Below are 13,110 nucleotides of genomic sequence, written 5' to 3'. Positions count from 1 at the left end.
TTGGAAAGGAGAAAAAGTACACAATTATTTCAAAGATCTATGATTGTTTTTAGTGCAGATTTGCCTTTCAGTGGCAAATTATAGTTCTATGACTTAGCAGATGTCCTGAAAAAATTCATCATCATTCAACTAACATGAACAAACTTATGTACATCTACAAACTTAGCTATGCTGGTACCTGAACTGCATCTTAAATACTTTTTCCACTTAATTGAACAACTAGTCCTTGTATTCTCCTTAATATAGTCTTTTTTTTTTTTTTTTTTTTTTTTTTAAAGGTAATTGGGGTTAAGTAAAGTAAGTAACATGGCTAGTAAGTCCTCCTGACTCCAGAGCTGATGCTCAAATCTTCTCTTGTGGTCTTCAGGACTTAAGGTCATCCAGTTGATCCATAAAGTAGGACCTGAGTAGAGGTGAAAGGAGGGGGGAAAAAAAAAAAACAACAACAAAAATATTGGTAAGTGCAGATTAGTTAGACAACATCAGCAAATGAGAAGATCAAGTCATATGGAAAGAAGAATGTATTTGCAGTCTGGAAAGCAATTGCCAGAGTTCTGTCGACTAGTAATCAAACAAAATTTAAAGTGAAATTATCCCCAAATTCCCCTATTCAAATGACTTCAAAAATAAAAAGAAAGATTGTTCTGTAAAGATGCAATTTAAATACATTATCTTAACTGCATCTTTCTATTACAGTCTCAAAATCTTTATTTTTAATACATATTTTTAAATGTAATATTTCACAAAATGTTTTTTTATAAGTTTTTTTAGTTTTTCCACAGACTTTTCCCACAGATTTTTTTAATCATTGATACTTCTGTATCTATTTAGATGTTATTTGAAATAGAAAAAGGATTACAGATAAATTCAACCGATACAATTCCTAATTCTGCTCAACTTCCTGATCTTTGTAACTTACCTGTTGATGAGGCTCTTTCTTCAGGTAAATTTTATAGTACTATACTTGGTACCTTTGGTAAAGATGGTTCCTAACTAATCAAAACATCTAAGTTAAGCATTTTGCTGTTTGTATGTGTGTGTGTGTGTGTGTATATTTTTCAACATTCAAACTAAAAGCTATAGTGTCTGGATTTTAAAAATCTTACTAATTAAGTTTATTTCATAGAACCATAGAATCATGACTCTTAACCTGGGAGTAAGAGGTCCTAACTGAAGCCCCAAGGCTTAATTACTCATTCCAGGTCAAACAAGTAGTAAATGACAGATGTAGAATTTGAACTCAGATTCTCTGTACTCCTAAGTATAATCAGCTATGACTTTATTACTTCTGTATTTAAAGAATATGTAAGCACTGATTTCTACCTTCTATTTTATGTAGACTCTCAGAATGTTAGAGTAAGAAACTATCTGGCACTTCCCACCCATTTAATAGTTGGGGAAGTGGATGTGATAAATTGCTTAATCAGGGCCCATGTAATTTAGTAGAGATCTCCTCAGTTCTAGAACTCATTTCAATAAGTCTCATTAGTACTTTGTTGCAATTCAAGCTTCATATTAATTTTATTAATTTCATGTTACTTATTTTTTCATTTTTTTCAATTTGTATTTTATTTTATATTCATATTAATTTCAATTTTGTATTTTATTTCTTAAATCCTTTTGATTCAAATATCATTGATAAGTTTTACATGTTGGTTCCTATAAAATTATTTTTACATTTAGGAATGGTTTTAAATAGTTTAGAATTTATAGACAAAATATTTTTTACATCAATGTGAGTATAGGTGATACTGATACAATAAGTTTTGGATACTATGAAGTTGAGGAAAGATGTCGACAATCTTTTGCGGCATGGGAAGAGAAACAGCGGGAATTGGAGAACCAGGAAAATAAAAAGTTCAGAGCTCTGAGGGACAGAGAAGAAAAACTATTGCAAGAGGAAGAAGAAAAGAGAAATTGCCGGATTAAGCAATTTGAAATAGAAAAGAAAAAAATAGAGAATATTCGTAAGGTAACATTTATAAATAATTTGTCATTCAACTGTGTCTTACACCACATGGGGTTTTCTTGGCAAAGACCCTGGATTTGCTTGCCATTTCTTTCTCTGTTGTTTCCCCATTTTATAGATGAGTAATTTAAACAAATTAGGGTTAAGTGACATCCCCAGGGTCACACAGTTAAGTAAGTACCCAAGATCAGATTTGAACTCAGATTTTCCCAACTCCAGGCCTGTTGTTATATGCATTATACCATCTAGCTGAGCCTGTAAATAATAAAGATCCCTAAATAGGTATATCCCCACAGTAATCAGCAGATATCAACTTATTTTCAAGTCTTTGGAAGCAGAAAAAGTACTGTTACAAATATTTTGGTATATGTGAAACTTTCGTTTTTGTTATTAGCCTCTTTAGAATATATGCCAAGCAATGGAATCTCTGAGCTAAAGGGTGTTTTTACTAAAATTTTAAGAAATCCTTGAGCCTCTGAACTTAAAAGCAGTGCAAGAGATTTTTTATTTTAATGTTTTATTTTTTTCCCTATTACATGTAAAATCAATTTTAGCTGCTTTTTTTTTTATTTCTTTTTTTTACAATTTTGAGTTCCAAATTCTCTCCCATTTTCCCTCTTTTCCTCTCTCATTGAAAAAGCAAGAAGTTTGATAAAGATTTTATACATGTGCAGTCATGTAAAACATTCCCATATTAGTCATTGTAAAAGAAGATACAGATGAAACACCCCAAGAAAAACAAATAAAATTTTAAAAGGTATGCTTCAATCTGCATATTCCATTACTTTTTCATTGTAAGTGCTTGGGATTTGTCTGTCTAGGATCTTTGTATTGCTAGGAATAGCTAAGTCAATTCATAGCTGATCATTTTATAATATTACTGTTAGTATTGTTAATATTATTGTTCGCCTGGTTTTGCTCACTTCACTTTTCATCAGTCAATTTTTCCTATATTGTTTATTGTTTCTTATAGCAGAATAGTACTTAATCACAATAATATACTACAGCTTGTTCAACCATTCCTCAATTGATGGGCATGCCCTCTATTTCCCCTTTTTTTGCCACCACAAAAAGAGTTGCTATGAATAATTTTGGGATACAGGCTTAGTGGTGTTATTGCTGAGTCACAGGAAATACACAGATTTATAACTCTTTGAACATACTTCCAAATGGTTAGTTGAATGGTTGGCTCAATTGACAACTTCAGCAACAGTGCATTATTGTCCCAATTTTCCCACATCTTCTCCAATGTACACCATTTTCCCTTTCTGTCATATTAGTCAATCTGATAGGTGATATCTCAGAGTTTTAATTTGCATCTCTTTAACCCAAATCTTCTCAAATTGTTGGTTGTGACCTTATGTAGAGTCACATGACTAAATGTGGGAGTCACAAAATATTGATTATTAGTAAATGTTTGATTCACATATTTATTTTACATATCTAAATACTTATATTTGTGTAAAAATATTTTTTGGATGAAAAGGAATCATGATTAGAAAAAGTTTAAGAAGCCCTGCTCCAACAAATAATGATTTGGAGCATTTTTTAAAGAACTATAAATAATTTTTATTTCTTTGTCTGAAAATTGCCTGTTCATTTCATTTGACCATTTACCAATTGGGGAATCTTCTCTATTATGAGAGCTGAGGTCTTTATCTGAAAAAAACTGCTGCACAAATTTTTCCCCAATTTTCTGCTTTCCTTCTTATCTTGGCTACATTGCTTTTGTTTACAAAGAAACTTTTTAATTTAATGTAATCAAAATGATACATATCTTGTAATGATTTTTTCCTCTTGTTAGGTAATAAAATATTCTCTTATCTATATATCTGACAAAACTGTTCCACACTTACCTAATTTGCTTATGGTATCACCCTTTATGTTCAAATCATGTATCAGCATCTATTGGTATACAATGTGAGGTTTTGATCTAGTTTCTGTTAAACTGCTTTCCAGTTTTACCATTAAATTTTGTCAAGTAGTAAATTCTCTTCCCCAAATTCTGGAACTTTGTGTTTTTCAAACATAAGATTATTGTAGTTGTTTCCTGCTATGTATAATATATCTGTATAATGTATCTGTTGTATTCCACTCCATCAGGTTGTTCATTTGATTACTGTTTTGTAGATACAATTTGACCTTTGGCATGGCTAATTAATTCCCATTAATTTCTTGATATTCTTGACCTTTTGTTCTTCTAGATATTTGGTTATTACTTTTTCTAGCTCTATAAAATAATTTTTTGATAAGGAACTGAACAAATAAATTTCTCTAGGCAGAATTATCATTTTTATTATATGGGCTTCATCTGCCCTCGAGCAAGTATGTTATCCCAATTGGTTAGATCTGACTTTTTTGTGTGAAGTGTTTTATATTGTGTTCATATAGTTCCTGGGTTTGTCCTGGCAGATAGACTTTCAAGTAATTTATATTGTCTACAGTTATTTTAAGTGGATTTTGCTGCTAGACTTTGTTGGTAATATATAGAATGTTGATAATTTATATTGGGTTTTTTTATATCCTATGACTTTTCTAGAGTTAATTATTTCAGTTAAATTTTTTAGTTTACTCTCTAGGATTCTTCATGTATACCATCATATCAACTGTAAAGAGTGATAGTTTTGTTTCCTTATTTCCTATTATTTAATTTATTTTTCTTTTATTGATATATCTACCATTTTGACTACAATATTGAATAATAGTAGTGATGTGATAATGGACATCCTTGCTTTATTTATATTCTGATCTCATTCAAAAGGCTTCTAGTTTATCTCCATTACAGATAATACTTAAGATTGGTTTTAGATAAATACTACTTATAATTTTTAAAAATAATTTTAAATTTTATTTTGGAGACGATTGGGATTAAGTGATTTGCCCAGGGTCACACAGCTAGTCAGCATCTGAAGCTAGATTTAAACTCAGGTCCTCCTGACTCTAGGGCATATTGTCACCTAGACCCTGCAAATACTATTTATAATTTTAAAGAAGCCTTTGTTTTTTCTTATATTTTCTAGACTTTTTAATGGGAATAAGTGTTGTATTTTGTCAAAGGATTTTCCTACATCTATTGAAATATTCACATGATTTTGTTTTTGCTATTGATATAATCAATTATGCCGATAATTTTCATACTGTCAAGCCAGTCCTGCATTCCTGATATAAGTCCAACCTGTTGCTCAGATCTAGTTTTTGTGATATATTGTCAGTCCTTTCACTACTGTTTTATTTAAATTTTTTGCAACAATTTTCATTAAACTAAATACTGATCTAGAGTTTCCTTTCTCTGTCTTTGGTTTTCCAGGTTTAAGTATCAGCACCATATTTGTGTCATAAAAGAAATAGGACTCTCCTTCTTTGCATATTTTTCCAAGTAGTTTTACATAATTGGAATAAATTTTTCTCTTAGTGTTTGGTATAATTAACTTGTGAATCCATCAGTTCAGGGGACTTTTTTTGCTTAGGGAACTCATTGATAATCTTGTTCAATTTCTTTTTTCTGTAATCATTCTACTTCTTTTTGTTAATCTGAGCAACTTGTAGTTTTGTAAGTATTCATATATTTCATTTAGATTTTCAGGTACATTGGTATATAATGAGACAAAATAGCTCCTAATATTTGCTTTAACTTCCTCTTAATTTCTGATGAATTTACTCATTTCATTTTAGATACCAGTAATTTGTTACTTTTTTAAATTTTTTAATCAAATTAACTAATGGTTTATCTATTTTGTTGCTTTTCTTCCCATAAAATCAGCTTCTAGTTTTATTTATTAGTTCAGTGATTATTTTCAGTTTTGTTAATATCTTCTTGGATTTTCAGGATTTCCAACTTGGTGTTTAATTGGACATTTTAAATTTGTTCTTTTCCTATTTTTAAAAAATTTTTCCAGTTCACTGATAAGTTTTCCCCTCCCCAGTTTTATTGATACAAGCATTTAGATCTATAATTTTTTTTTATTATACTCATATGGGTCAATTCAGGCACTCCACAATAATTGGAGCCATAGTTTTTTTATCTTTTTGTTATTAAAAATTATTCTATTATTGATAATTTGTTAAATATGGGTCATTTTTATTGATCACTGTCTTCCTTTGGGATATAAAATCTGTGGTAGGCTCATTCAGTCAAAAAGCAAGAATAGTTTAGCAATTTTTCTTCATAATTTCAAATTATATTGTAGACTGGATCAATTAAAATTTTACCATCACTGAAATACACACACTTGCGCACACACACACACACACACACACAAACACATGCATATACATATACATGAACACACACATATATACACACATGTATATTTGTGGTTATGTATATCTGCGTTTGTATGTAATTGTGTTTGTAATGACTCAGAAGTCATTAACCATGATCTGAGCAACCAGATCTGGTCTTCAGGATGATTTGTTGTTGTGTTATATTGTAGATTTGTTTGGAGGTATGGGTTGCACTGGATGGCCATTGAATACTTTAAACTCTGAAATGCTGTATATTTGTGATTTTGTGAAAATGTAGGGCCCCTTGTGGAATGGTGAAATATACATACACACAAACACACATGTACAATGCATATATGTATGCATACTTGTATACATGTATGTCTAAATCACACACACATCTTCTTGTTCAGTTGTTTCAGATATGTCCAGCTCTTCATAACCCCATTTGTGTTTGTTTTTTCGGGGGGGGGGCAAAGATACTGAAAGGTACATTTTCTTCTATGCCTCATTTTGAAGATGAGGAAACTGAGGTACACAGAGATAAGTGACTTGCCCAGGGCCACATAGCCAGTAATTGTTTAAGTCTGGATTTGAATTTTTTTCAGATTCTAGACTCAGCACTCTCATCTACTATGCTACCTAGCTGCCATAAAGCACTTGATTGGGGTTCAGTTATGTCCAATTCTTTGTGATCCCATTTGGGGTATTCTTGGAAAAGATACTAGCGATACTTTTATTTGTCATTACCTTCTATAGCTAATTTACCAAGGAAACTGAGGCAATTAGGGTTAAGTGACTTGTCCAGGGTCATCACACAGCTAGTGAATGACTTCGGCTAGATTTAAACTCAAGAAGATGAGTCTTCTTGACTCCAGGCCCAGCACTCTTATCTACTGAGCTACCTCATTGCTACTATATATTCCCTATTTATGTCTACAGATAGATAAATCCATAGATTGATTGATAACTAGAAAGGTAAAACATTTAGTAACTACTTACTAAGCATCGGGTACTGTGCTAAGTGCTAAGGATACAAATAGAAACCAAAGAGACAGTCTCTGCCCTCAGAAAGCTAATGTTCTAGTGGGAGAAGACAGATAAAGGAGAACCAATTATGAAAGGAATATAGGCAAGAGTACCTATGTAGGGTAAGGCTGTCGACAAGAAGATAGAGGAATTAAGAGAATAAAGATTAAAGCAGAATTGAACTGATGGTTTGGGTACCTCTGACCTCAGCAGTCAGAACAGACTGTGGCAGATTAACAGAAGAGAAAAAAAATTACTTAAATAGTCCTAATTTAGAAAAAGAAATCTAACAAGCTATTAATCAACTCCCTAAGAAAAACCTCCAGGGCCAGATGGATTTACATGTGAATTCTACCAAACATATAAAGAACAATTAATTCTAATACTATGCAAACTATTTGGAAAAAATAGGGAAAGAAGGAATCCTACCAAATTCTTTTTATACCATAGATATGGTACTGATACCTTAACCAGGTAGGATCAAAACAGAGAAAGAAAATTATAACCAATTTCCCTAATGAATATTGATGCAAAAATCTTAAATAAAATATTAGCAAAGAACAGACTGTGGGGCGGAGGCATTTCCCATGTGAGGAAAATGTTGATAAAGGGGACATATAAGTCTGAAGAGTGAGAGGTGATGCTAAGAATGAATTTGCTTTTCTTTACAGAGCATCTCCATTATTTTTTCTATCTTTTAACATCTCATGCCAATTATCTCAGTGACTATGAAGTGAAATATTAAAAAATTGTAAAATTTCCTTAATTTTGAACAATTTAAAGATGGTTATGTTGCTAGTTTTCATTTCTGCTTTTGAAAATTGTTCCATCCTTTAGCCACTTATCTATTATGTAATGAATCTTAATTTTTTAGATTTGTGGCAAATTCTTATAGATCTATTTTGCAGGTAAGGCCAATGTGTGATGCAAAGAATTTCCCCACAATATGCATTTTTAATTCTGCTTTGATTTCCCTGCTTTGTTTGGGCAAGATGTTTTTATATTTATAAAATAAAAGTTATCTATTTTGTTTTTTATAACCTCTTCTATCCCTTGGCTGATTATGGTTTTTAAAATCATAGTTGTGAAAGAAATGATCTTCATTTGAAAGTTATTGCTTTGAAATATAATTTGGGAGCTTTTATTCTAGACTCTTTTAATCTTACATTTTTGTTTCTTTCTTCATGAGTGTTATTAGTCTATTCAAATGATGATGCTTTTTAAGGATTTATTTTATATGCTGCTACCTTTTAATACTTCTGAAACTATTACTTATTGATACCAGTTCCACTTCTTTACTTGTACTCTGCCTGAATATGTTCCATGACAGGAGCAAATATCTTTGATAGCATTTATTTATTCCTTGCTTGGTATTAATAATTAGAGCATTATGAATCAAGTTATTTAAATTTTTACATATATTTACCTATATCAGCTTGACATTTACATAGGAGGTATCTTGGTGATTGAGAGCTTAGGAAGCTGCATTTTGTTTTCCTGTATCAAATGCCATTTTTTAAAAAATTAGCAAACAGTAAATAAAATGTGACTTTGAATTCTCTGTACTATCTAGTCAGTTTTATAAATGTAAAGTTGAAATCTACTATAGAATTTGTTAAAGCCTTTCTATTGTTTCTCAAATTTTCACCAAGGATACTTTTGATATTTGCATATATCAGCTTTATCAAGAACTTGCAGAGAAAAAGGGAAATGGGCTAATGATTATTGATGTCATTTTGATTCTCTTTTTTCAATATCAAATTTGTTGAAAAAAGAAACTCATGATTTATAGTTTGTAATGACAGGGACAAAAATACTTTAATTAATTGCAAGCTAAAATAATGAGAAGTTTCATTTATAATCATTTTTAAAATTATTTTTAAAAAATAGCCAACAATAACCCATTATTTTAAATTATTTCCAGTGATTGCTTCTTTTGTTTTTTGTGTAATTCCATCACATATGTGAATAGATTTGGGAATAGTTGGATGGGTAGATAGTTATTGAAAGTCTTTATTATAAATATCATCAATGATAGAGAGGAGACGAGGATATTTTAATTTCAGATTTTAATATTCATCATGTTTGTTATTCCATTCTCTCACAGTCTTTACATTTATAATTGTAGTATTTTTATTCTTTGTTGAAGTCAGAGTAATGGCCATACGAATGGCCATACAAATCCAACCAGGACTCACTGTGGCTTGTCTTACTCCACCCTCCAATCCCTCTTCCCAATCTCTCTATACACAAACAGATCTAGCCAGCACAGAATGGTGGGGCAGGCCATTTTCCAAGCAAATGCTAATAGAGTATTGTCCAATGAGTAATTAGCCTTAAGTGCTCTGTTATCCAAGTGCATCTGCTCTTTACAGAGCATATAGGTACTTTACAGAGTATAGGAAATAGTTTAGCTAAAAGAGAAATCAATTGTCCCCCAAATTAGCATAATTAATAGGGATCTCAAGTGTTCCCAAAAGAACTAAATTTAATTTTAACTAAAACTAAGTTATGATTCAAAAGCCTTTAATATCTTATTAAGATGAACCTTTCTTTAATATACTTCACAAATTTATGGCTACTTTCATATTACTGAGAGGGAAGAGGGAGAGAGAGAAAAAAAAATTAGTTGTTACTACAAAAGTATTACATGTACATTTTAAATATGTGGACGTATTTAAATGGTGATAAATGATATTTCTAATGCATTAATATCTCAAAAGAGTGGAGGAAATGAGATACCCTTTCAGAAATGTTCAGTTTTTCATACATCCTATATATGTACATGTACAAATATACATTCATTATGTAAACATATTTAAGTATATAAGATGGAGCATTAGAATTACATAAACATATAATTATATATGTATAAAAATACCAGTCTTTTCATGATTATATTCTAATCTCATTATATTCTAAAAGACCAGTGATTAGTTTATATAGAGAGAATTTATTTATGAATTTACAGAGTTTGTATGGTTTTTAAATCTGAGCTTAAAAAAATTTCTAAATTTTAGCCAACTTTTTTTTGGTACAATTTGTATCTATTAGTACTTGGGAAATCATGACTATTTTGGGGGGGAGTGGGAGGAGAAAAAAAAGTACCTACCCTTTTCACTCTCCCATTCTTATCTCTCCCACAAGAGGTCTCTGAACTTTATCTCCTTTTAACTGACTCTCTAGGGATTAGTTTTGTATTGCTATACTACCTTCAAAATTTAGATACCTGCAAAGTATTTTTGGAGAAGGCTGAAAATTGTCCTTTTTTTTCTAAGCCAAGGTTACCCCTCCACTTTTTTTTTTAGTTTAATTACAAATTTATAGGGTTTTAAAAAATTTAACAATACCAAAATTCAAATTTTGGTCCCATTTTTTGACATATACACTGCATTTTCTATACATAGCCTAAAATGATAAAATATCAAGATCGCATGTTTTCCAATTTCAAAGTAATAGCTTAAGGATTTTCATTCATAACATTCAAAATTTTTTAAAGGCATATATGCAGTTTTCCATTCTTATAGGTTAAAAAAAAAAAGAGCCAAATTTCTAAATACATTTACAAATTCATTTTTAACATCACATTCTGCATATTTTAAAGATAAACTTCTAAATATTTTTCCAGAAATAAAGTAAACCTATGTCATATTAGGGAAAGGTTAATTTTTAAAAATCATATAAATCATGAGGGAGAGTTAGGAGAGTTAGTTTGTTTCTGATAATTATTTTAAACAAGGAAATTAATCAGAGGCCATTGCTTTATTTTTAAATAAACCTTTTAATACAAGAAAAGCTCACAGTTCTAATAACAACAAATACTTTTCCCCTTACCTAAGAAACACAACAAAGGCATAAATACATAGGTCATATAGGAGATAATAAGAGCAACTCCTTTATTCTTTAATTTCATGTTCTGTGAGGTATCAGAAAAGAAGAATGAGTGAATGACTGTATGAACATACAACATAATTATCAAGTACTTATTCTGCGCAAAGCACTGGGCTAGATGTTGAGGTTTCAAAAAGAAAAATAAGGTGATCCTTATTGTTTTCTAATAGAAAAGATAAAATATATGGAAGGTTTAATCTATAAGTCAGATAGAAGATGTTCCATAGTCATTAGGGAACAAATGATATGCTTCATTCTTAATATAATATAATTTCACCTCATAAAATCATTAATTTCTGATATTGAACAATTGGATAGTACCAAGGACTTAATTTTCTTTTCTGGATCTTTAGTGGCTGTGGATGGAGCATCTACAGGAGTAGTTGCTGGCCTGCATTTCCACAGGATGATGGCTGAGGTTATTGGGTGGAAGCATTACTATTCCCAAGGCTCTTGAATATGGGGTCTTGAGCTTTTTCCATTGGGTCTGTGGGGAATTGGTGGTCAAGATAGTAGCTTGACTTCTCTTCCTCAGTTCACCTTGCTACTTGAACAAGACAATTTTTCCTGCTCTGGAGGATCAACTGACATGTTCTTCATAGCAGTTGCTTCCCTAGAAGATGGCTCTGAGGGTTGGGCCGAAAGCAGCATTGGCCATCTAGAGTGTACTGCCAATCTCGATGTTCATAAAATACACATTTCCATTTTAAAATTCCATATCCAACTTAAAAATACATATATCGTAAACTCCCCATTAAGTCCAGCATATATATTTATATGTGTATGAGTGTGTGTACATTATTGCATGCATTTTGAAAAGCTAACTCCCTAACTTTGCTTAGGTTGTTTTCTCACTCTCATGTAATAAGTATCATCATAAGTAATAAATATTGTTTTTCCTTATTTTCAAGGTACTAATAATTCTAAAGAGTTCAAGAGAAGAAGCATCTGTTTCAAAAATTTTTGGTTTTTTTATGTTTGATTCTAAATGACCAAATTTATAATGAAAATAAATTAATAGCTGCTTAAATTGAACTTCAAAAACTTAGATATTTGAGAAATTTAAAAAAAAATTTTTTAAGTTCCCAGAAAAACAACCAAAAAAAGCCTTCACTCTTCCCTAAAATCAACTGAAGCTAAACACAAGTCGCAGGTTGCATCAGTTTAAGCAGTCACAGATAGTAGTGGTAATTACCATTGCATGCATGCACACACACATGTATGTATATATAAATACATTTAGTATTTCATTCCCCATTTATTTGCAAAAGCAGTTTTTAACAGTTTTTTTAAATTTGGGGTTCCAAAATTAAAAAAAATATATTTCCCTCCTTTTTTATTCTTTCTCCTCATTGAGAAGACAAATAGTTTGATAGAGGCTATACATGTGCGGTCATGCAAAACTTAATCATATTGTGAAAGAAAACAGACAAAAAAAAAATTCCCAAGGAAAATGAAGTTAAAAAAATTTGCTTCAAACAGCATTCAAACTCCATCAGTTTCTTCTCATCATGAGTCCTTAGGAATTGTCTTAGATCATTGTGTTGCTGAGAATAACAAAGTCTTTTACAATTAATCATTGAACAATATTGCTGTTACTATGTAAGTATTTTCCTAGTTCTGCTTACTTTTATTTTGTATCATTTCATATGTTTTTCTGACAGCAATCCTGTTTATGTTCTAGCACAATAATATTCTATCACAATCATATACCATGGCTTGTTCAGGCAATTCTTCAATTCATGGATGTCTTCTTAATTTCCAATTCTTTGTCATCACAAAAAAAAGAGCTAATATAAATATTTTGTACTTATAAGTCCTTTTCCTTTTACTCGTAAAAAAAAAATTTATACAAACCTAGTAGTGATATTGCTCAATCAAAGGGTATGCACAATTTTATAGGATATCAATTTATTTTTCATCTAATTCATTAAGCTAAGTTTTGTTCAGCTAGGACTACAATTCAGTTCATCTATCCATCTACATATGGATATAAA

General features: G+C 30.8%; 1 protein-coding gene across 4 annotated transcripts in view; it reads left to right on the top strand.

The window, feature by feature from the left end:
• The window catches only part of LRRIQ1 (leucine rich repeats and IQ motif containing 1), a 315,252-nt gene that overhangs the window by 21,520 nt on the left and 280,622 nt on the right, over positions 1-13,110 (top strand). For 3 of the 4 annotated variants that reach the window (XR_004229855.1, XM_031940562.1, XM_031940561.1), the window contains exons 4-5: positions 832-943; positions 1,746-1,972. The exons of the other annotated variant lie outside the window; for it this stretch is intronic. Coding sequence is in view for 2 of the 3 variants with exons in the window: in XM_031940562.1 (XP_031796422.1) it covers positions 832-943; positions 1,746-1,972 (339 nt within the window). In the remaining variant the exon portion in view is untranslated. The remainder of the gene's footprint in view (positions 1-831; positions 944-1,745; positions 1,973-13,110) is intronic. 4 annotated transcript variants of the gene reach the window in all.

The sequence above is a fragment of the Sarcophilus harrisii genome, chromosome 5 (genome assembly GCF_902635505.1).
Source record: "Sarcophilus harrisii chromosome 5, mSarHar1.11, whole genome shotgun sequence".
NCBI classification, from domain to species: Eukaryota; Metazoa; Chordata; class Mammalia; order Dasyuromorphia; family Dasyuridae; genus Sarcophilus; species Sarcophilus harrisii.
This window is presented reverse-complemented; position numbering and strand designations above follow the sequence as displayed.